The sequence below is a fragment of the Salmo salar genome, chromosome 19 (assembly GCF_965601325.2).
Source record: "Salmo salar chromosome 19, fSalSal1, whole genome shotgun sequence".
Lineage (NCBI taxonomy): Eukaryota > Metazoa > Chordata > Actinopteri > Salmoniformes > Salmonidae > Salmo > Salmo salar.
In genome coordinates this window covers 85,642,501-85,667,500 of record NC_138309.1, presented here as the reverse complement: position 1 = coordinate 85,667,500, position 25,000 = coordinate 85,642,501, and the positions used below count along the sequence as shown (strand labels likewise).

Below are 25,000 nucleotides of genomic sequence, written 5' to 3'. Positions count from 1 at the left end.
CCCCCCCTCTCTCTCTCTCTCTCTCTCTCTCTCTCTCTCTCTCTCTGTCTTTCTGTCTTCCCCCCTCTCTCTCTCTCTCTCTCTCTCTCTCTCTCTCTCTCTCTCTCTCTCTCTCTCTCTCTCTCTCTCTCTCTCTCTCTCTCTCTCTCTCTCTCTCTCTCTCTCTCTCTGTGTCTTTTTCATCTTCATTTGAGTGACCCAAAAGCATATATAGGCTAATATTGGTTAAATATGACTAATTTGTCGTCGTCCCCATCTCCCGTCCCCTCTCTCTCTCCCTGTAGTCAACGGGGTGCCGTGGTCCAGTGAAGGTCCCAGGAGGAGCAGTCACACGTTTAACTGTCGTATGCTGATCAACCCTCACAGTGACAACCAGGAGGAGACCAACGACCACGAGGGACAGAAACAGACATATGAGACCTTGCAGTGTTTCGCTGTCTCCGAACCCAAGAGCATCAAGGAGGAGGCAGAAGGTATGAAGAGAGGGGGGAGAGAGAGAGGGAGGGAGGGAGGGAGATTCACTGTAAACCCAAGAGCATCAAGGAGGAGGCAGAAGGTATGAAGAGAGGGAGGGAGGGAGGGAGGGAGGGAGGGAGAGAGAGAGGGAGGGAGAGGGAGAGAGATTCACTGTAAACCCAAGAGCATCAAGGAGGAGGCAGAAGGTATGAAGAGAGGGAGGGAGGGAGGGAGATCATGTCCCCTGTTACATCCTGTTATACTGTCATCATGTCCCCTGTTACATCCTGTTATACTGTCATGTCCCCTGTTACATCCTGTTATGATGTCATCATGTCCCCTGTTACATCCTGTTATACTGTCATCATGTCCCCTGTTATACTGTCATCATGTCCCCTGCTACATCCTGTTATACTGTCATCATGTCCCCTGCTACATCCTGTTATACTGTCATCATGTCCCCTGTACATCTGTTATACTGTCATCATGTCCCCTGTTACATCCTGTTATACTGTCATGTCCCCTGTTACATCCTGTTATGATGTCATCATGTCCCCTGTTACATCCTGTTATGATGTCATCATGTCCCCTGTTACATCCTGTTATACTGTCATCATGTCCCCTGTTACATCCTGTTATACTGTCATCATGTCCCCTGCTACATCCTGTTATACTGTCATCATGTCCCCTGTTACATCCTGTTATACTGTCATCATGTCCCCTGCTACATCCTGTTATACTGTCATCATGTCCCCTGCTACATCCTGTTATACTGTCATCATGTCCCCTGTTACATCCTGTTATACTGTCATCATGTCCCCTGTTATACTGTCATCATGTCCCCTGTTACATCCTGTTATACTGTCATCATGTCCCCTGCTACATCCTGTTATACTGTCATCATGTCCCCTGTTACATCCTGTTATACTGTCATCATGTCCCCTGCTACATCCTGTTATACTGTCATCATGTCCCCTGCTACATCCTGTTATACTGTCATCATGTCCCCTGTTATACTGTCATCATGTCCCCTGTTACATCCTGTTATACTGTCATCATGTCCCCTGTTACATCCTGTTTTACTGTCATCATGTCCCCTGCTACATCCTGTTATACTGTCATCATGTCCCCTGTTATACTGTCATCATGTCCCCTGTTATACTGTCATCATGTCCCCTGTTACATCCTGTTATACTGTCATCATGTCCCCTGTTACATCCTGTTTTACTGTCATCATGTCCCCTGCTACATCCTGTTATACTGTCATCATGTCCCCTGTTACATCCTGTTATACTGTCATGTCCCCTGCTACATCCTGTTATACTGTCATCATGTCCCCTGTTACATCCTGTTATACTGTCATCATGTCCCCTGCTACATCCTGTTATACTGTCATCATGTCCCCTGTTACATCCTGTTATACTGTCATCATGTCCCCTGCTACATCCTGTTATACTGTCATCATGTCCCCTGTTACATCCTGTTATACTGTCATCATGTCCCCTGTTACATCCTGTTATACTGTCATCATGTCCCCTGCTACATCCTGTTATACTGTCATCATGTCCCCTGCTACATCCTGTTATACTGTCATCATGTCCCCTGTTATACTGTCATCATGTCCCCTGTTACATCCTGTTATACTGTCATCATGTCCCCTGCTACATCCTGTTATACTGTCATCATGTCCCCTGTTATACTGTCATCATGTCCCCTGTTACATCCTGTTATACTGTCATCATGTCCCCTGTACATCCTGTTATACTGTCATCATGTCCCCTGCTACATCCTGTTATACTGTCATCATGTCCCCTGCTACATCCTGTTATACTGTCATCATGTCCCCTGTTATACTGTCATCATGTCCCCTGCTACATCCTGTTATACTGTCATCATGTCCCCTGCTACATCCTGTTATACTGTCATCATGTCCCCTGCTACATCCTGTTATACTGTCATCATGTCCCCTGTTATACTGTCATCATGTCCCCTGCTACATCCTGTTATACTGTCATCATGTCCCCTGTACATCCTGTTATACTGTCATCATGTCCCCTGTACATCCTGTTATACTGTCATCATGTCCCCTGTTACATCCTGTTATACTGTCATCATATCCCCTGTTACATCCTGTTATACTGTCATCATGTCCCCTGTTATACTGTCATCATGTCCCCTGTTACATCCTGTTATACTGTCATCATGTCCCCTGTTACATCCTGTTATACTGTCATCATGTCCCCTGTACATCCTGTTATACTGTCATCATATCCCCTGTTATACTGTCATCATGTCCCCTGCTACAATCCTGTTATACTGTCATCATGTCCCCTGTTACATCCTGATCCTGTTATACTGTCTGTAGTGAAGGAGCACAGCCCTTCGCCCCACAGTCATTAATAACTACTAGATTATTAAGAACACATTCTGGAAAAAAACGTATTTCAATTTCTCGCTCCCTCCTCCCTTCTCCCTCCCTTCTCTCTCCCCTCCCTATTTCTTGCTCTGTCCCTCCCTCCCTTCCTCTCTCTCTCTCTCTCTCTCTCTCTCTCTCTCTCTCTCTCTCTCTCTCTCTCTCTCTCTCTCTCTCTCACTCTCTCCAATGCTCCCCCTCCCCCGCTCCATCTCTCCCTGCCCTCTTTCTCCTCTCCCATCTCTCTTTTCTCCCCCCTCTCTCTCTTGCTCCCTCCCCTCTCTCTTCCTCCCCCTCTCTCTTTCTCCCTCCCTCTCTCCCTCCACCTCTCTCTCTCCCTCCCTCCCTCCCTCCACCTCTCTCTCTCCCCCTTTCTCCCTCTCCCCCCTCCCACCTCTCTCTCTCCCTCTCCCCTCCCACCTATCTCTCTCCCCCTCCACCTCTCTCTCTCCCTCTCCCCCTCCCTCCCTCCACCTCTCTCTCCCCCCTGTTCTCTCTCTCCCTCTCCCCCTCCCACCACCTCTCTCTCCCTCTCCCCCTCCCACCTCTCTCTCTCCCCCTTTCTCCCTCCCTCCACCTCTCTCTCTCCTCCACCTCTCTCTCCCCCTCCCACCTCTCTCTCCCCCTGTTCTCCCTCCCTCCCTCCCTCCCTCCCTCCCTCCCTCCCTCCCTCCCTCCCTCCCTCCCTCCCTCCCTCCCTCCCTCCCTCCCTCCCACCCTCTCCCTCTCCCCCTCCCCACCTTTCTCCCTCCCCCCCTCCCTCCCTCTCTCCCCCTCCTTCTAGACTTCCAGTCATGTCTGATCTGTGTGGCACGCAGGATGCCCATGAAGGCGAGGCCAATTCTTCCCACGCACGAGAGCTTCACCACCCGCCAGGACCTGCAAGGTAACCAATCACAGCACTAAAATCCTACCACCTGACCTGGCATAAACAATCACACGGCAAGGATCATACCGCCGGACCAGACATTTAACCAATCACATCCGCTGAATCATACCACCAGGCTGCCAATAACCAATCACACGGCCTGAATAATGACCAATGCTGTCCACCAGACGGATCTTAACCAATTGGAAAACAATCTAATAAATGACCAGCAATACCCTAACCAATCACACAGCCAGACCGGTATGACCAGACAGATTGTATCCAATTACATTAAGTCTCTTTAAATGAGGTTTCCAGTGACAAAGGAACTTTTCTCACTGTGAAGAGAGAACTATGGTAGAGAGGTGGTCTGAATGCCGACCCAACCAGTGACCCCGGGTGGAGTGCTGTCCTGGCACCGTACCTGCTCTTTAGTCCGAGCTGTCACTCACCTTGCGGTCTACCTGACAGCTATGCTTAATCCTCCGTCCATTTATACTGCACACTGAGAGAACAGCGTGTGTGACGGACAGAGAGGAGGTCTCCTGAGTGTATAAAACATATGGCCAGGTGGTGTGTGTGTGTGTGTGTGTGTGTGTGTGTGTGTGTGTGTGTGTGTGTGTGTGTGTGTGTGTGTGTGTGTGTAAGCTCAATAACCTGACTCTCTCTCTCTCTCCGCTGTGTCCCTAGGTAAGATCACGTCACTAGACACCAGTCTTCTGAGAGCCTCTATGAAGCCTGGCTGGGAAGACCTGGTGAGGACAAGCATCCAGAGGTTTCACCTACAGAACGACGGAGAGATGTCCTTCGCCAAGAGACACCAACAAGAGGGTGAGATTACCTGACGAGGTCTATATCACCTTTACCTGACGAGGTCTATATCACCTTTACCTGACGAGGTCTATATCACCTTTACCTGACGAGGTCTTTATCACCTTTACCTGACGAGGTCTTTATCACCTTTACCTGACGAGGTCTATATCACCTTTACCTGACGAGGTCTATATCACCTTTACCTGACGAGGTCTTTATCACCTTTACCTGACGAGGTCTTTATCACCTTTACCTGACGAGGTCTATATCACCTTTACCTGACGAGGTCTATATCACCTTTACCTGACGAGGTCTATATCACCTTTACCTGACGAGGTCTTTATCACCTTTACCTGACGAGGTCTATATCACCTTTACCTGACGAGGTCTATATCACCTTTACCTGACGAGGTCTATATCACCTTTACCTGACGAGGTCTATATCACCTTTACCTGACGAGGTCTATATCACCTTTACCTGACGAGGCCTAAATCACCTTTACCTGACGAGGCCTTTATCATCTTAGACTACCTGACGAGGTCTGTATCATCTGAGACTACCTGACGAGGTCTGTATCATCTGAGACTACCTGACGAGGTCTGTATCATCTTTACCTGACGAGGTCTTTATCACCTTTACCTGACGAGGCCTTTATATCATCTTAGACTACCTGACGAGGCCTTTATCATCTGAGACTACCTGACAAGGTCTATATCATCTTTACCTGACGAGGCCTTTATCATCTGAGACTACCTGACGAGGTCTATATCACCTTTACCTGACGAGGCCTATATCATCTTAGACTACCTGACGAGGCCTTTATCATCTGAGACTACCTGACAAGGTCTATATCATCTTTACCTGACGAGGCCTTTATCATCTGAGACTACCTGACGAGGTCTATATCACCTTTACCTGACGAGGCCTATATCATCTTAGACTACCTGACGAGGCCTATATCACCTTTACCTGACGAGGCCTATATCATCTTAGACTACCTGACGAGGCCTATATCATCTTAGAGAATCACAACACTTCATGTTAGTCCTTGAATCCAAAGCTCCGTCCATGAATTTGAGTGGTTACATTTCTCCAGCCCCATCCACTCAGCTGTTTACCCCAAAAAATGTGATGGGGTGACTGCTTTGTCGTCGTTTTGAATCCCAGATTTCCTTTTTATTAATACAGTAGGTCCTTCCTCGTGTGTGTCCCTTTCCATCCAGTGTTGCATCACGGCCAGGCGTTCAGCCCCATCTACAGCTTCTCTCTGTCAGACGGGACCATCGTGTCGGCTCACACCAAGAGCAAGCTGGTCCGCTCCCCTGCCACCAACGAACCCCAGCTCTACATGTCTCTACACCTGCTACAGAGGTATGTTCCCTGACCCCTGACCCCTGACCCAGAGCGTGGTTTACATTAGGGGTTTCAGGGTGTAACTAGAGTGGTTTACATTAGGGGTTTCAGGGTGTAACCAGAGTGGTTTACATTAGGGGTTTCAGGGTGTAACTAGAGTGGTTTACATTAGGGGTTTCAGGGTGTAACCAGAGTGGTTTACATTAGGGGTTTCAGAGTGTAACTAGAGTGGTTTACATTAGGGGTTTCAGGGTGTAACTAGAGTGGTTTACATTAGGGGTTTCAGGGTGTAACTAGAGTGGTTTACATTAGGGGTTTCAGGGTGTAACTAGAGTGGTTTACATTAGGGGTTTCAGGGTGTAACTAGAGTGGTTTACATTAGGGGTTTCAGGGTGTAACTAGAGTGGTTTACATTAGGGGTTTCAGGGGTGTAACCAGAGTGTGTTACATTAGGGGTTTCAGGGTGTAACTAGAGTGGTTTACATTAGGGGTTTCATGGTGTAACTAGAGTGGTTTACATTAGGGGTTTCAGGGTGTAACTAGAGTGGTTTACATTAGGGGTTTCAGGGTGTAACTAGAGTGGTTTACATTAGGGGTTTCAGGGTGTAACTAGAGTGGTTTACATTAGGGGTTTCAGGGTGTAACTAGAGTGGTTTACATTAGGGGTTTCAGGGTGTAACTAGAGTGGTTTACATTAGGGGTTTCAGGGTGTAACTAGAGTGGTTTACATTAGGGGTTTCAGGGTGTAACTAGAGTGGTTTACATTAGGGGTTTCAGGGTGTAACTAGAGTGGTTTACATTAGGGGTTTCAGGGTGTAACTAGAGTGGTTTACATTAGGGGTTTCAGGGTGTAACCAGAGTGCTTTACATTAGGGGTTTCAGGGTGTAACTAGAGTGGTTTACATTAGGGGTTTCAGGGTGTAACTAGAGTGGTTTACATTAGGGGTTTCAGGGTGTAACCAGAGTGGTTTACATTAGGGGTTTCAGGGTGTAACCAGAGTGGTTTACATTAGGGGTTTCAGGGTGTAACCAGAGTGGTTTACATTAAGGGTTTCAGGGTGTAACCAGAGTGGTTTACATTAGGGGTTTCAGGGTGTAACTAGAGTGGTTTACATTAGGGGTTTCAGGGTGTAACTAGAGTGGTTTACATTAGGGGTTTCAGGGTGTATCCAGAGTGGTTTACATTAGGGGTTTCAGGGTGTAACCAGAGTGTGTTACATTAGGGGTTTCAGGGTGTAACCAGAGTGGTTTACATTAGGGGTTTCAGGGTGTAACTAGAGTGGTTTACATTAGGGGTTTCAGGGTGTAACCAGAGTGGTTTACATTAGGGGTTTCAGGGTGTAACCAGAGTGGTTTACATTAGGGGTTTCAGGGTGTAACCAGAGTGGTTTACATTAAGGGTTTCAGGGTGTAACCAGAGTGGTTTACATTAGGGGTTTCAGGGTGTAACTAGAGTGGTTTACATTAGGGGTTTCAGGGTGTAACTAGAGTGGTTTACATTAGGGGTTTCAGGGTGTATCCAGAGTGGTTTACATTAGGGGTTTCAGGGTGTGTGGTGTGAGTGAGCGTGGACCTGTTCTTGCATGTTGGTGCTCCGATGCCCTTCTCAATGGCCTCATAGCCATAGTCAACTTATGTTGTGTGTGAGCTTCACCTGCATGGCTTCACTCTGTGGGGACCTGTCTGTCTCTCTGTGGGGGACCTGTCTGTCTCTCTGTGGGGGACCTGTCTGTCTCTCTGTGGGGGACTTGTCTGTCTCTCTGTGGGGGACCTGTCTGTCTCTCTGTGGGGGACCTGTCTGTCTCTCTGTGGGGGACCTGTCTGTCTCTCTGTGGGGGACCTGTCTGTCTCTCTGTGGGGGACCTGTCTGTCTCTCTGTGGGGGACCTGTCTGTCTCTCTTTGGGGGACCTGTCTGTCTCTCTGTGGTGGACGTGTCTGTCTCTCTGTGGGGACCTGTCTGTCTCTCTGTGGGTGGGGACCTGTCTGTCTCTCTGTGGGTGGGGACCTGTCTGTCTCTCTGTGGGTGGGGACCTGTCTGTCTCTCTGTGGGTGGGGACCTGTCTGTCTCTCTGTGGGTGGGGACCTGTCTGTCTCTCTGTGGGTGGGGACCTGTCTGTCTCTCTGTGGGGGACCTGTGTGTCTCTCTGAATAGAGGATGTTCCTTTGTTCCAAATGGCTACTTTGACGGGTTGGGGGCCACATAACAATCTGAACTCATCATGAGGGGCAGCAGTATGTATACGTACAGTTAAATTACTTCACTAAATGCATTGTACCAGTAGTCTGAGCCGGCCCTAGACGTTTTTTGGGCCCTAAGCGAGATTTGATTGGTGGGGCCCACCGTCTCGCGGGAAAAACATTTGACTGTCCTCCGTCTTGATGGCGGAGAGAGAACACATTTTGTCATTCTGCTAATTCTGCCATGGGGTCGTAGAGAAAATGTTGCCCTTTTTAAAGCTAATTTCCTGCATATCTACACATGACTTATGCCATGTTAATTTGATATCTGAGTGACTAACAACATCAATGGGGGCCCCCTGAAGTTTGGGGCCCCCTGGAGTTTGGGGCCCCCTGGGCACTTGCCCTGTGTGCTCGGTCAGTGTTCAGCCATGATTACTACAAGTTTAGGTAACTGGCTAGACTAACTCACCAATCTAAAAAAGTGTTAGCTGACGTGAGCTAATTGAGTGGCTGTCAATGACCAGTGGCGGTTCTAGACCATTTCAACTGGGGGGGGGCCAAGCTGGGGCCAGTTGTACTGTTAGAGGGGCCAGTTAGATTAGACGTTATTGTTGTCGTATCGTTTTCTTCACTGCATTAGCAGGCAAAAGTTCATAATCATCATCGTTGCCACCGTCTAATAACGGATGTAAAAAAAGAACCATAGCAAAAATGTGTTATGTAAAAATGATTTCATACTCCACATTTAGGGGGGCCACAAGGGGGTCCAAAAATTGTTGCCACAGGGGCACTGGCCCCCGCTGGCCCCCTCCCAGAACCGCCCCTGGTCAGTGACTGGCATTCTAACTCAACAGTAAGTTAAGACCTCGACTGAGTTGTTTGGGTCGGGAGCCTCGGTTTCGGAAATTGATCTGCGGGCCTACAAAAGGCTGAGCAAGTTAACCAACCCTATATAGTGGCACTACTGTTGCCCAGAGCGCTGTGTGTGTGTGTGTGTGTGTGTGTGTGTGTGTGTGTGTGTGTGTGTGTGTGTGATGCGTCAGTGATTGTGGCAGGAAGATAAACTTTGATGGCAGAAGATTCCCAGTTTGTGTAGTAGTAGTTTACTGCTCTATGTTTCTAACTCTCCCTGTTTCCTCCTGCATCATTCCCAGGGAACAATCAAGGTATGATCTGGGACCGGGTCAAGACATGGGGCCCGGTGGACAGCAGCAGGGGCCAGGGATCAGCCCCAACCCCTCCATAACCCCTCCAACCCAGGGGACCCTCTCTGGTCTGGGCCCCCAGGGACAGGACACTACAATCAGCTCCAACAGCACGTTCTATTCCCCTCTTCATGGAAGTCCAGTGTCCAGAGAACCAGGGCTCGGACCCATGGGGCCAGGGTCCAGAGAACCAGGGCTCGGACCCATGGGGCCAGGGTCCAGAGAACCAGGGCTCGGACCCATGGGGCCAGGGTCCAGAGAACCAGGGCTCGGACCCATGGGGCCAGGGTCCAGAGAACCAGGGCTCGGACCCATGGGGCCAGGGTCCAGAGAACCAGGGCTCGTACCCATGGGGCCAGGGTCCAGAGAACCAGGGCTCGTACTCATGGGGCCAGGGTCCAGAGAACCAGGGCTCGTACCCATGGGACCAGGGTCCAGAGAACCAGGGCTCGGACCCATGGGGCCAGGGTCCAGAGAACCAGGGCTCGGACCCATGGGGCCAGGGTCCAGAGAACCAGGGCTCGGGCCCATGGGGCCAGGGTCGGAACACATACAGGACTACCACTACGGCTGCCCTCCCCAGCCCGTGGGCCACCCCGGAGGGTTACAGGGAGGCGTGGGCATGAACCTCCCCATCCATCCTAACCAGCAAGGGGCTAATTGGAGGATGAGCAGCCCGTCTCGAGGTAGCCCTAGCCCAGCCGGAGGGGCCCATCCGGGGCAACAGATTTCTATGTTGTCCCCTAGGCACCGGGCGAGTCCAGGGATGGCAGGGAGCCCTCGCTTGGCCCCAAGCCTGCACTCGCCCTCCCCTGTGGGGATGTGTGGGTCTGGAACAGGGGTCGGGATTGGAGGTAGCGGTCCTGTGGCTAACAGTCACAGCTACGGCAGTAGTTCTCTGTCGGCCCTGCAGGCTCTGAGTGAGTGTCACGGGGTCAGACACGGCAGTGGTGGACACACACACCCTCACGGCGCCGTGGGCCAGCATCCTCAAACACACGCCCTGGGATCACCTGACAGGAAGCTGATGGGATCACCTGACAGGAAGCTGATGGGATCAGGAGTCAACCCTCCCATGATGTCGAAGCTTGGCGGCGGTAACGGAAATGGGGACTCTTTGGGCGCTCACGGAGAGCAGGAACATGGTCAGAGTGGACAGTATGACCAGAGACATTCGGACGGGAACGGTCGCAGCGGTAACCACGCTGACATCACAGAGGAGAGGGATGACCTCGAAGGTGGCCCCGACGCACAGAGCCGTAGTCAACGCTGTGACAACAAGGGCCACACCAAACTCCTCCAGCTTCTCACCACCAAGTCCCAACCCCTCGACACCCCTTTGTCCCCCAACGGAGGAGGGGACTCCAAGGACCCCTCGTCAGGCCTGGGGGGCCCTTACGGTCCAGGGGCCCCAGGGGGCCACGCCACCTCCCTAAAGGATAAACACAAGTCCAATCAGAAACGCCAGTTTTCCTGTTTCAAAAAATGTTTGCCACAGTGCGCACTAATGAATACGACCCACTTCTCGCTGTGTTCATAGTAACTTGCGTTCCTATTGGTCAGCACAGCCGCTTCCTGCCATGTGCTTCTGTTGCTCTTGTTTCCCCTGTCTCTCTCTCTCTCTCTCTCTCTCTCTCTCTCTCTCTCTGTCTCTCTCTCTCTCTCTCTCTCTCTCTCTCTCTCTCTCTCTCTCTCGTCTCTCTCTCTCTCTCTCTCTCTCTCTCTCTCTCTGTCTCTCTCTCTCTCTCTCTCTCTCTCTCTCTCTCTCTCTCTCTCTCTCTCTCTCTCTCTCTCGTCTCTGTCTCTGTCTCTCTCTCTCTGTCTCTGTCTCTCTCTGTGTATCTGGGTTACAGAGCACGGTTCCTCTCTACCTCTCCACATCCAGCCAGGGTAGTAGTACCGCTAGAAAAAGCAGAACAGTCAAAGTCCTGCTGTCCACAGATTTTGGCTGGTACCTAGTAAGGAGCAAGGGAAGGAGGGAAAGAGAGGGTTGGTGAGAGAGAGAGACAGAATAGATTGAGAAAGAAGCAGGAGAGGGAGAGAGGTTTGGTGAGAGAGAGGGGAGGGGAGGGAGATTGAGTGAGCTCTGGTGAAACCACAAATATGTCCAAGTAGTAGAGGAAGTAGTCGAGGAAGTAGTCGAGGAAGTAGATGGATCAGGTCTGTAGTTTTATAAAAGTGGGCTTCTGTAGCCTGCCTACCCTATTTGTCTGAGTCTCAAATGGCACCCTATTCCCTATAGTGTGCACTACTACCAGAGCCCTATGTGATCAGAGCAGGAGACAAGCCTGTATACTGCAGGAAGTACTGAGAACAACAGGAGACAAGCCTGTATTCTGCAGGAAGTACTGAGAACAACAGGAGACAAGCCTGTATTCTGCAGGAAGTACTGAGAACAACAGGAGACAAGCCTGTATTCTGCAGGAAGTACTGAGAACAACAGGAGACAAGCCTGTATTCTGCAGGAAGTACTGAGAACAACAGGAGACAAGCCTGTATTCTGCAGGAAGGTACTGAGAACAACAGGAGACAAGCCTGTATTCTTGCAGATCTGAAGTACTGAGAACAACAGGAGACAAGCCTGTATTCTGCAGGAAGTACTGAGAACAACAGGAGACAAGCCTGTATTCTGCAGGAACGTACTGAGGAACAACAGGAGACAAGCCTGTATTCTGCAGGAAGTACTGGAGAACAACAGGAGACAAGCCTGTATTCTGCAGGAAGTACTGAGAACAACAGGAAACAGTCATGTATACTGCAGGAAGTACTGAGAACAACAGGAGACAAGCCTGTATTCTGCAGGAAGTACTGGAGAACAACAGGAGACAAGCCTGTATTCTGCAGGAAGTACTGAGAACAACAGGAGACAAGCCTGTATTCTGCAGGAAGTACTGAGAACAACAGGAGACAAGCCTGTATTCTGCAGGAAGTACTGAGAACAACAGGAGACAAGCCTGTATTCTGCAGGAAGTACTGAGAACAACAGGAGACAAGCCTGTATTCTGCAGGAAGTACTGAGAACAACAGGAGACAAGCCTGTATTCTGCAGGAAGTACTGAGAACAACAGGAGACAAGCCTGTATTCTGCGAGGAAGTACTGAGAACAACAGGAGACAAGCCTGTATTCTGCAGGAAGTACTGAGAACGAACAGGAGACAAGCCTGTATTCTGCAGGAAGTACTGAGAACAACAGGAGACAAGCCTGTATTCTGCAGGAAGTACTGAGAACAACAGGAGACAAGCCTGTATTCTGCAGGAAGTACTGAGAACAACAGGAGACAAGCCTGTATTCTGCAGGAAGTACTGAGAACAACGAGGAGACAAGCCTGTATTCTGCAGGAAGTACTGAGAACAACAGGAGACAAGCCTGTATTCTGCAGGAAGTACTGAGAACAACAGGAGACAAGCCTGTATTCTGCAGGAAGTACTGAGAACAACAGGAGACAAGCCTGTATTCTGCAGGAAGTACTGAGAACAACAGGAGACAAGCCTGTATTCTGCAGGAAGTACTGAGAACAACAGGAGACAAGCCTGTATTCTGCAGGAAGTACTGAGAACAACAGGAGACAAGCCTGTATTCTGCAGGAAGTACTGAGAACAACAGGAGACAAGCCTGTATTCTGCAGGAAGTACTGAGAACAACAGGAGACAAGCCTGTATTCTGCAGGAAGTACTGAGAACAACAGGAGACAAGCCTGTATACTGCAGGAAGTACTGAGAACAACAGGAAACAGTCATGTATACTGCAGGAAGTACTGAGAACATCTGACTTGCTCTCTTTTTCATCCTCTGTCTTTCTCACGCTGTGCTCTCTGGCATTATCTTGTTCTCTCTCTCTGTCTGTTGGAATGTCAGAACAGGATGTTGGAATGTCAGAACAGGATGTTGGAATGTCAGAACAGGATGTTGGAGTGTCAGAACAGGATGTTGGAATGTCAGAACAGGATGTTGGAATGTCAGAACAGGATGTTGGAATGTCAGAAGAGGATGTTGGAGTGTCAGAAGAGGATGTTGGAATGTCAGAACAGGATGTTGGAATGTCAGAACAGGATGTTGGAATGTCAGAACAGGATGTTGGAACGTTGTTGAATCTAGAGGAGCAAAGCAGCTGATAGTGAAGGTAGGGTGTAAGGAAGTACAGTGGATCCGCCCTAGAAAGTAGGGCCAGCGTGATACCTGTATCGTGATACTTGTTAGTATCGTAGCAAGGAAACAAAACACCACACAGACTTTACTTCTTTAGGAAAACAGCCCTAACGTTGGAAACAAACATCATTATGGTGTCATCTAGACTCACATTTATTTTACTAAACTATAGCACACAATATGTTACATACAGGAAGACCAAAGAGTTAGGTCTGCTTCAGGTTTTCATTTTTGCCATGGAACAAATATTACAATACTTGTATCATCCCGGCCCTACTAAAATACCAGAAGGAAGGGTGTAGGGTGTAATGTAGGGCTGTGGATCCACCCTAAAAAACAGTGTGTTCTCTCTCTTAAAGTAAACCACTCCAACTTTTTAATTACATCAGTTAAAAGGGAGGTGGAAATTCCTGTTTGACTATTGAAGTAGTGTTGGGTAACGGAGGGCAAAATATCCCCTTGAACTAAAACGCGTTTCTTTGTCAGAGGAGCATCGGTGGCACCGGGAATTATGTTCGTTGCGTCGGGGTACTTGCCGTCTATGAAGTAGCTGCACACACACAGTTACGGCTCTACTCCCGTTTTCTCTCCCTCTAACCTCTCTCTCGCTCTTCCTCTATCCTCTCTCTCTCTCGCTCTGTCCTCTTTCACTCCCTCTCTCCTCTCTCTCTCCCTCTATCCTCTCCCTCTCTCCTCTCTCTCTCCCTCTCTCCTCTCTCTCTCCCTCTATCCTCTCTCGCTCTCCCTCCATCCTCTCTCTCTCCCCGCTCTCATCTCTCTCCCTCCATCCTCTCTCTTTCACTCCCTCTATCCTCTCTCTCTCTCTCTCTCTCTCTCTCTCATTCTGTTTTTCTGTCCCCCTCTTTGTTCACAAGCATTTCGCTACACCCGCAATAACATCTGCTAAATATGTGTATGTGACTAATGAATACAATTTGATTTGAGGGCTGAATTATTGATGAAGGCAGAACTAAATGAGAGATCAGAGAGGGACTACAGTAGTGGACTGACTGAAGGTCAGAGAGGGACTACAGTAGTGGACTGGCTGAAGATCAGAGAGGAGCGGGACTACAGTTGTGGACTGGCTGAAGATCAGAGAGGGACTACAGTAGTGGACTGGCTGAAGGTCAGAGAGGGACTACAGTAGTGGACTGGCTGAAGATCAGAGAGGGACTACAGTAGTGGACTGGCTGAAGATCAGAGAGGAGCGGGACTACAGTAGTGGACTGGCTGAAGGTCAGAGAGGGACTACAGTAGTGGACTGGCTGAAGATCAGAGAGGGACTACAGTAGTGGACTGGCTGAAGATCAGAGAGGGACTACAGTAGTGGACTGGCTGAAGATCAGAGAGGAGAGGGACTACAGTAGTGGACTGGCTGAAGGTCAGAGAGGGACTACAGTAGTGGACTGGCTGAAGGTCAGAGAGGGACTACAGTAGTGGACTGACTGAAGGTCAGAGAGGGACTACAGTAGTGGACTGGCTGAAGATCAGAGAGGGACTACAGTAGTGGACTGGCTGAAGATCAGAGAGGGACTACAGTAGTGGACTGGCTGAAGGTCAGAGCGGGACTACAGTAGTGGACTGACTGAAGATCAGAGAGGGACTACAGTAGTGGACTGGCTGAAGGTCAGAGAGGGACTACAGTAGTGGACTGGCTGAAGGTCAGAGAGGGACTACAGTAGTGGACTGACTGAAGGTCAGAGAGGGACTACAGTAGTGGACTGGCTGAAGATTAGAGAGGGACTACAGTAGTGGACTGGCTGAAGATCAGAGAGGGACTACAGTAGTGGACTGGCTGAAGGTCAGAGAGGAGAGGGACTACAGTAGTGGACTGGCTGAAGGTCAGAGAGGAGAGGGACTACAGTAGTGGACTGGCTGAAGATCAGAGAGGAGCGGGACTACAGTAGTGGACTGGCTGAAGATCAGAGAGGGACTACAGTAGTGGACTGGCTGAAGATCAGAGAAGGACTACAGTAGTGGACTGGCTGAAGATCAGAGAGGGACTACAGTAGTGGACTGGCTGAAGGTCAGAGAGGGACTACAGTAGTGGACTGGCTGAAGATCAGAGAGGAGAGGGACTACAGTAGTGGACTGGCTGAAGATCAGAGAGGGACTACAGTAGTGGACTGGCTGAAGATCAGAGAGGGACTACAGTAGTGGACTGGCTGAAGGTCAGAGAGGGACTACAGTAGTGGACTGGCTGAAGGTCAGAGAGGGACTACAGTAGTGGACTGGCTGAAGGTCAGAGAGGGACTACAGTAGTGGACTGGCTGAAGATCAGAGAGGAGAGGGACTACAGTAGTGGACTGGCTGAAGGTCAGAGAGGAGAGGGACTACAGTAGTGGACTGGCTGAAGATCAGAGAGGAGCGGGACTACAGTAGTGGACTGGCTGAAGATCAGAGAGGGACTACAGTAGTGGACTGGCTGAAGATCAGAGAAGGACTACAGTAGTGGACTGGCTGAAGATCAGAGAGGGACTACAGTAGTGGACTGACTGAAGGTCAGAGAGGGACTACAGTAGTGGACTGGCTGAAGGTCAGAGAGGGACTACAGTAGTGGACTGACTGAAGATCAGAGAGGGACTACAGTAGTGGACTGGCTGAAGATCAGAGAGGGACTACAGTAGTGGACTGGCTGAAGATCAGAGAGGAGAGGGACTACAGTAGTGGACTGACTGAAGGTCAGAGAGGGACTACAGTAGTAGACTGGCTGAAGATCAGAGAGGAGAGGGACTACAGTTGTGGACTGACTGAAGGTCAGAGAGGGACTACAGTAGTGGACTGGCTGAAGGTCAGAGAGGGACTACAGTAGTGGACTGGCTGAAGGTCAGAGAGGGACTACAGTAGTGGACTGGCTGAAGATCAGAGAGGGACTACAGTAGTGGACTGGCTGAAGATCAGAGAGGGACTACAGTAGTGGACTGGCTGAAGATCAGAGAGGAGAGGGACTACAGTAGTGGACTGGCTGAAGGTCAGAGAGGGACTACAGTAGTGGACTGGCTGAAGATCAGAGAGGGACTACAGTAGTGGACTGGCTGAAGATCAGAGAGGAGAGGGACTACAGTAGTGGACTGACTGAAGATCAGAGAGGGACTACAGTAGTGGACTGACTGAAGATCAGAGAGGAGAGGGACTACAGTAGTGGACTGGCTGAAGATCAGAGAGGAGAGGTACTACAGTAGTGGACTGGCTGAAGGTCAGAGAGGAGAGGGACTACAGTAGTGGACTGGCTGAAGGTCAGAGAGGGACTACAGTAGTGGACTGGCTGAAGATCAGAGAGGGACTACAGTAGTGGACTGGCTGAAGGTCAGAGAGGGACTACAGTAGTGGACTGGCTGAAGATCAGAGAGGAGAGGGACTACAGTAGTGGACTGGCTGAAGATCAGAGAGGGACTACAGTAGTGGACTGGCTGAAGGTCAGAGCGGGACTACAGTAGTGGACTGACTGAAGGTCAGAGAGGGACTACAGTAGTGGACTGACTGAAGATCAGAGAGGGACTACAGTAGTGGACTGACTGAAGGTCAGAGAGGGACTACAGTAGTGGACTGGCTGAAGGTCAGAGCGGGACTACAGTAGTGGACTGACTGAAGGTCAGAGAGGGACTACAGTAGTGGACTGACTGAAGATCAGAGAGGGACTACAGTAGTGGACTGGCTGAAGGTCAGAGAGGGACTACAGTAGTGGACTGGCTGAAGGTCAGAGAGGGACTACAGTAGTGGACTGACTGAAGGTCAGAGAGGGACTACAGTAGTGGACTGGCTGAATATCAGAGAGGGACTACAGTAGTGGACTGGCTGAAGATCAGAGAGGGACTACAGTAGTGGACTGGCTGAAGGTCAGAGAGGAGAGGGACTACAGTAGTGGACTCGCTGAAGGTCAGAGAGGAGAGGGACTACAGTAGTGGACTGGCTGAAGATCAGAGAGGAGCGGGACTACAGTAGTGGACTGGCTGAAGATCAGAGAGGGACTACAGTAGTGGACTGGCTGAAGATCAGAGAAGGACTACAGTAGTGGACTGGCTGAAGATCAGAGAGGGACTACAGTAGTGGACTGGCTGAAGGTCAGAGAGGGACTACAGTAGTGGACTGGCTGAAGGTCAGAGAGGAGAGGGACTACAGTAGTGGACTGGCTGAAGGTCAGAGAGGAGAGGGACTACAGTAGTGGACTGGCTGAAGATCAGAGAGGAGCGGGACTACAGTAGTGGACTGGCTGAAGATCAGAGAGGGACTACAGTAGTGGACTGGCTGAAGATCAGAGAAGGACTACAGTAGTGGACTGGCTGAAGATCAGAGAGGGACTACAGTAGTGGACTGGCTGAAGGTCAGAGAGGGACTACAGTAGTGGACTGACTGAAGATCAGAGAGGGACTACAGTAGTGGACTGGCTGAAGATCAGAGAGGGACTACAGTAGTGGACTGGCTGAAGATCAGAGAAGGACTACAGTAGTGGACTGGCTGAAGATCAGAGAGGGACTACAGTAGTGGACTGACTGAAGGTCAGAGAGGGACTACAGTAGTGGACTGGCTGAAGGTCAGAGAGGGACTACAGTAGTGGACTGACTGAAGATCAGAGAGGGACTACAGTAGTGGACTGGCTGAAGATCAGAGAGGGACTACAGTAGTGGACTGGCTGAAGATCAGAGAGGAGAGGGACTACAGTAGTGGACTGACTGAAGGTCAGAGAGGGACTACAGTAGTGGACTGGCTGAAGATCAGAGAGGAGAGGGACTACAGTTGTGGACTGACTGAAGGTCAGAGAGGGACTACAGTAGTGGACTGGCTGAAGGTCAGAGAGGGACTACAGTAGTGGACTGGCTGAAGGTCAGAGAGGGACTACAGTAGTGGACTGGCTGAAGATCAGAGAGGGACTACAGTAGTGGACTGGCTGAAGATCAGAGAGGGACTACAGTAGTGGACTGGCTGAAGATCAGAGAGGAGAGGGACTACAGTAGTGGACTGGCTGAAGGTCAGAGAGGGACTACAGTAGTGGACTGGCTGAAGATCAGAGAGGGACTACAGTAGTGGACTGGCTGAAGATCAGAGAGGAGAGGGACTACAGTAGTGGACTGACTGAAGATCAGAGAGGGACTACAGTAGTGGACTGACTGAAGATCAGAGAGGAGAGGGACTACAGTAGTGGACTGGCTGAAGATCAGAGAGGAGAGGTACTACAGTAGTGGACTGGCTGAAGGTCAGAGAGGAGAGGGACTACAGTAGTGGACTGGCTGAAGGTCAGAGAGGGACTACAGTAGTGGACTGGCTGAAGATCAGAGAGGGACTACAGTAGTGGACTGGCTGAAGGTCAGAGAGGGACTACAGTAGTGGACTGGCTGAAGATCAGAGAGGAGAGGGACTACAGTAGTGGACTGGCTGAAGATCAGAGAGGGACTACAGTAGTGGACTGGCTGAAGGTCAGAGCGGGACTACAGTAGTGGACTGACTGAAGGTCAGAGAGGGACTACAGTAGTGGACTGACTGAAGATCAGAGAGGGACTACAGTAGTGGACTGGCTGAAGGTCAGAGAGGGACTACAGTAGTGGACTGGCTGAAGGTCAGAGCGGGACTACAGTAGTGGACTGACTGAAGGTCAGAGAGGGACTACAGTAGTGGACTGACTGAAGATCAGAGAGGGACTACAGTAGTGGACTGGCTGAAGGTCAGAGAGGGACTACAGTAGTGGACTGGCTGAAGGTCAGAGAGGGACTACAGTAGTGGACTGACTGAAGGTCAGAGAGGGACTACAGTAGTGGACTGGCTGAAGATCAGAGAGGGACTACAGTAGTGGACTGGCTGAAGATCAGAGAGGGACTACAGTAGTGGACTGGCTGAAGGTCAGAGAGGAGAGGGACTACAGTAGTGGACTGGCTGAAGGTCAGAGAGGAGAGGGACTACAGTAGTGGACTGGCTGAAGATCAGAGAGGAGCGGGACTACAGTAGTGGACTGGCTGAAGATCAGAGAGGGACTACAGTAGTGGACTGGCTGAAGATCAGAGAAGGACTACAGTAGTGGACTGGCTGAAGATCAGAGAGGGACTACAGTAGTGGACTGGCTGAAGGTCAGAGAGGGACTACAGTAGTGGACTGACTGAAGATCAGAGAGGGACTACAGTAGTGGACTGGCTGAAGATCAGAGAGGAGAGGGACTACAGTAGTGGACTGGCTGAAGGTCAGAGAGGGACTACAGTAGTGGACTGGCTGAAGATCAGAGAGGAGAGGGACTACAGTAGTGGACTGGCTGAAGGTCAGAGAGGAGAGGGACTACAGTAGTGGACTGGCTGAAGATCAGAGAGGAGCGGGACTACAGTAGTGGACTGGCTGAAGATCAGAGAGGGACTACAGTAGTGGACTGGCTGAAGATCAGAGAAGGACTACAGTAGTGGACTGGCTGAAGATCAGAGAGGGACTACAGTAGTGGACTGACTGAAGGTCAGAGAGGGACTACAGTAGTGGACTGGCTGAAGGTCAGAGAGGGACTACAGTAGTGGACTGACTGAAGATCAGAGAGGGACTACAGTAGTGGACTGGCTGAAGATCAGATAGGGACTACAGTTGTGGACTGACTGAAGGTCAGAGAGGGACTACAGTAGTGGACTGGCTGAAGGTCAGAGAGGGACTACAGTAGTGGACTGGCTGAAGGTCAGAGAGGGACTACAGTAGTGGACTGGCTGAAGGTCAGAGAGGGACTACAGTAGTGGACTGGCTGAAGATCAGAGAGGGACTACAGTAGTGGACTGACTGAAGGTCAGAGAGGGACTACAGTAGTGGACTGGCTGAAGGTCAGAGAGGAGAGGGACTACAGTCGTGGACTGACTGAAGGTCAGAGAGGGACTACAGTAGTGGACTGGCTGAAGGTCAGAGAGGGACTACAGTAGTGGACTGGCTGAAGGTCAGAGAGGGACTACAGTAGTGGACTGGCTGAAGGTCAGAGAGGGACTACAGTAGTGGACTGGCTGAAGGTCAGAGAGGAGAGGGACTACAGTTGTGGACTGACTGAAGGTCAGAGAGGGACTACAGTAGTGGACTGGCTGAAGGTCAGAGAGGGACTACAGTAGTGGACTGGCTGAAGGTCAGAGAGGGACTACAGTAGTGGACTGGCTGAAGATCAGAGAGGGACTACAGTAGTGGACTGGCTGAAGATCAGAGAGGGACTACAGTAGTGGACTGACTGAAGGTCAGAGAGGGACTACAGTAGTGGACTGGCTGAAGGTCAGAGAGGGACTACAGTAGTGGACTGGCTGAAGATCAGAGAGGGACTACAGTAGTGGACTGGCTGAAGATCAGAGAGGAGAGGGACTACAGTAGTGGACTGACTGAAGATCAGAGAGGGACTACAGTAGTGGACTGGCTGAAGATCAGAGAGTGACTACAGTAGTGGACTGGCTGAAGATCAGAGAGGAGAGGGACTACAGTAGTGGACTGGCTGAAGATCAGAGAGGAGCGGGACTACAGTAGTGGACTGGCTGAAGGTCAGAGAGGGACTACAGTAGTGGACTGGCTGAAGATCAGAGAGGGACTACAGTAGTGGACTGGCTGAAGGTCAGAGAGGGACTACAGTAGTGGACTGGCTGAAGATCAGAGAGGAGAGGGACTACAGTAGTGGACTGGCTGAAGATCAGAGAGGGACTACAGTAGTGGACTGGCTGAAGGTCAGAGCGGGACTACAGTAGTGGACTGACTGAAGGTCAGAGAGGGACTACAGTAGTGGACTGACTGAAGATCAGAGAGGGACTACAGTAGTGGACTGGCTGAAGGTCAGAGAGGGACTACAGTAGTGGACTGGCTGAAGGTCAGAGCGGGACTACAGTAGTGGACTGACTGAAGGTCAGAGAGGGACTACAGTAGTGGACTGACTGAAGATCAGAGAGGGACTACAGTAGTGGACTGGCTGAAGGTCAGAGAGGGACTACAGTAGTGGACTGGCTGAAGGTCAGAGAGGGACTACAGTAGTGGACTGACTGAAGGTCAGAGAGGGACTACAGTAGTGGACTGGCTGAAGATCAGAGAGGGACTACAGTAGTGGACTGGCTGAAGATCAGAGAGGGACTACAGTAGTGGACTGGCTGAAGGTCAGAGAGGAGAGGGACTACAGTAGTGGACTGGCTGAAGGTCAGAGAGGAGAGGGACTACAGTAGTGGACTGGCTGAAGATCAGAGAGGAGCGGGACTACAGTAGTGGACTGGCTGAAGATCAGAGAGGGACTACAGTAGTGGACTGGCTGAAGATCAGAGAAGGACTACAGTAGTGGACTGGCTGAAGATCAGAGAGGGACTACAGTAGTGGACTGGCTGAAGGTCAGAGAGGGACTACAGTAGTGGACTGACTGAAGATCAGAGAGGGACTACAGTAGTGGACTGGCTGAAGATCAGAGAGGAGAGGGACTACAGTAGTGGACTGGCTGAAGGTCAGAGAGGGACTACAGTAGTGGACTGGCTGAAGATCAGAGAGGAGAGGGACTACAGTAGTGGACTGGCTGAAGGTCAGAGAGGAGAGGGACTACAGTAGTGGACTGGCTGAAGATCAGAGAGGAGCGGGACTACAGTAGTGGACTGGCTGAAGATCAGAGAGGGACTACAGTAGTGGACTGGCTGAAGATCAGAGAAGGACTACAGTAGTGGACTGGCTGAAGATCAGAGAGGGACTACAGTAGTGGACTGACTGAAGGTCAGAGAGGGACTACAGTAGTGGACTGGCTGAAGGTCAGAGAGGGACTACAGTAGTGGACTGGCTGAAGATTAGAGAGGGACTACAGTTGTGGACTGACTGAAGGTCAGAGAGGGACTACAGTAGTGGACTGGCTGAAGGTCAGAGAGGGACTACAGTAGTGGACTGGCTGAAGGTCAGAGAGGGACTACAGTAGTGGACTGGCTGAAGGTCAGAGAGGGACTACAGTAGTGGACTGGCTGAAGATCAGAGAGGGACTACAGTAGTGGACTGACTGAAGGTCAGAGAGGGACTACAGTAGTGGACTGGCTGAAGGTCAGAGAGGAGAGGGACTACAGTTGTGGACTGACTGAAGGTCAGAGAGGGACTACAGTAGTGGACTGGCTGAAGGTCAGAGAGGGACTACAGTAGTGGACTGGCTGAAGGTCAGAGAGGGACTACAGTAGTGGACTGGCTGAAGGTCAGAGAGGGACTACAGTAGTGGACTGGCTGAAGGTCAGAGAGGAGAGGGACTACAGTTGTGGACTGACTGAAGGTCAGAGAGGGACTACAGTAGTGGACTGGCTGAAGGTCAGAGAGGGACTACAGTAGTGGACTGGCTGAAGGTCAGAGAGGGACTACAGTAGTGGACTGGCTGAAGATCAGAGAGGGACTACAGTAGTGGACTGGCTGAAGATCAGAGAGGGACTACAGTAGTGGACTGACTGAAGGTCAGAGAGGGACTACAGTAGTGGACTGGCTGAAGGTCAGAGAGGGACTACAGTAAGTGGACTGGCTGAAGATCAGAGAGGGACTACAGTAGTGGACTGGCTGAAGATCAGAGAGGAGAGGGACTACAGTAGTGGACTGACTGAAGATCAGAGAGGGACTACAGTAGTGGACTGGCTGAAGATCAGAGAGGGGACTACAGTAGTGGACTGGCTGAAGATCAGAGAGGAGAGGGACTACAGTAGTGGACTGGCTGAAGATCAGAGAGGAGAGGTACTACAGTAGTGGACTGGCTGAAGGTCAGAGAGGAGAGGGACTACAGTAGTGGACTGGCTGAAGGTCAGAGAGGGACTACAGTAGTGGACTGGCTGAAGATCAGAGAGGGACTACAGTAGTGGACTGGCTGAAGATCAGAGAAGGACTACAGTAGTGGACTGGCTGAAGATCAGAGAGGGACTACAGTAGTGGACTGGCTGAAGGTCAGAGAGGGGACTACAGTAGTGGACTGGCTGAAGGTCAGAGAGGGACTACAGTAGTGGACTGGCTGAAGGTCAGAGAGGGACTACAGTAGTGGACTGGCTGAAGGTCAGAGAGGGACTACAGTAGTGGACTGGCTGAAGGTCAGAGAGGGACTACAGTAGTGGACTGGCTGAAGGTCAGAGAGGGACTACAGTAGTGGACTGGCTGAAGGTCAGAGAGGAGAGGGACTACAGTAGTGGACTGGCTGAAGATCAGAGAGGGACTACAGTAGTGGACTGACTGAAGGTCAGAGAGGAGAGGGACTACAGTAGTGGACTGACTGAAGATCAGAGAGGGACTACAGTAGTGGACTGGCTGAAGATCAGAGAGGGACTACAGTAGTGGACTGGCTGAAGATCAGAGAGGGACTACAGTAGTGGACTGGCTGAAGATCAGATCAGAGAGGGACTACAGTAGTGGACTGACTGAAGATCAGAGAGGGACTACAGTAGTGGACTGGCTGAAGATCAGAGAGGGACTACAGTAGTGGACTGACTGAAGGTCAGAGAGGGACTACAGTAGTGGACTGGCTGAAGGTCAGAGAGGGACTACAGTAGTGGACTGGCTGAAGATCAGAGAGGGACTACAGTAGTGGACTGACTGAAGATCAGAGAGGGACTACAGTAGTGGACTGGCTGAAGGTCAGAGAGGGACTACAGTAGTGGACTGGCTGAAGGTCAGAGAGGGACTACAGTAGTGGACTGGCTGAAGATCAGAGAGAGACTACAGTAGTGGACTGGCTGAAGGTCAGAGAGGGACTACAGTAGTGGACTGACTGAAGATCAGAGAGGGACTACAGTAGTGGACTGGCTGAAGATCAGAGAGGGACTACAGTAGTGGACTGACTGAAGATCAGAGAGGGACTACAGTAGTGGACTGGCTGAAGGTCAGAGAGGGACTACAGTAGTGGACTGGCTGAAGGTCAGAGAGGGACTACAGTAGTGGACTGACTGAAGATCAGAGAGGGACTACAGTAGTGGACTGGCTGAAGGTGAGCTTTGCCTCTCCTCTCCATATGAGACAGGATAGAGTTTGTCCAGCTAACCAACCTGTTTTCATTTACCTAAATAGATGAGCAATCCAGAGAGAGAGAGCAACGGTGAACTCATCTAACCGCTGGAGTCTTCCAATGAGAGGAGAGGCAGGGGGGGAGGTGGGTGGGAGGAGAGGGGAGTAGAGGGAGAGGGGAGGTGGGTGGGTGGGTGGGTGGGAGGAGAGGGGAGTAGAGGGAGAGGGGGAGGTGGGTGGGTGGGTGGGTGGGAGGGAGAGGGGAGTAAGAGGGAGAGGGGAGGTGGGTGGGTGGGAGGAGAGGGGAGGCAGGGGGGAGGTGGGTGGGGAGGAGAGGGGAGTAGAGGGAGAGGGGAGGTGGGTGGGTGGGAGGAGAGGGGAGGCAGGGGGGAGGTGGGTGGGAGGAGGAGGGGAGAGAGAGGGAGAGGGGAGGTGGGTGGGTGGGGAGGAGAGGGGAGGCAGGGGGGAGGTGGGTGGGAGGAGAGGGGAGTAGAGGGAGAGGGGAGGTGGGTGGGTGGGAGGAGAGGGGAGGCGGGGGGAGGTGGGTGGGAGGAGAGGGAGAGTAGAGGGAGAGGGGAGGTGGGTGGGTGGGAGGAGAGGGGAGTAGAGGGAGAGGGGAGGTGGGTGGGTGGGTGGGAGGAGAGGGGAGTAGAGGGAGAGGGGAGGT

The 25,000-nt window shown here is 51.0% G+C and overlaps 1 protein-coding gene across 1 annotated transcript in view; it reads left to right on the top strand.

Moving 5' to 3' along the window:
* LOC106579720 (nuclear receptor coactivator 2) overlaps window positions 1–25,000 on the top strand; it is a 196,675-nt gene that overhangs the window by 128,037 nt on the left and 43,638 nt on the right. Inside the window, exons 6-11 of the mRNA XM_082965545.1 lie at window positions 285–473; window positions 3,654–3,755; window positions 4,428–4,568; window positions 5,775–5,922; window positions 9,241–10,758; window positions 11,177–11,249. Of these exons, the coding sequence (XP_082821671.1) occupies window positions 285–473; window positions 3,654–3,755; window positions 4,428–4,568; window positions 5,775–5,922; window positions 9,241–10,758; window positions 11,177–11,249 (2,171 nt within the window). The remainder of the gene's footprint in view (window positions 1–284; window positions 474–3,653; window positions 3,756–4,427; window positions 4,569–5,774; window positions 5,923–9,240; window positions 10,759–11,176; window positions 11,250–25,000) is intronic.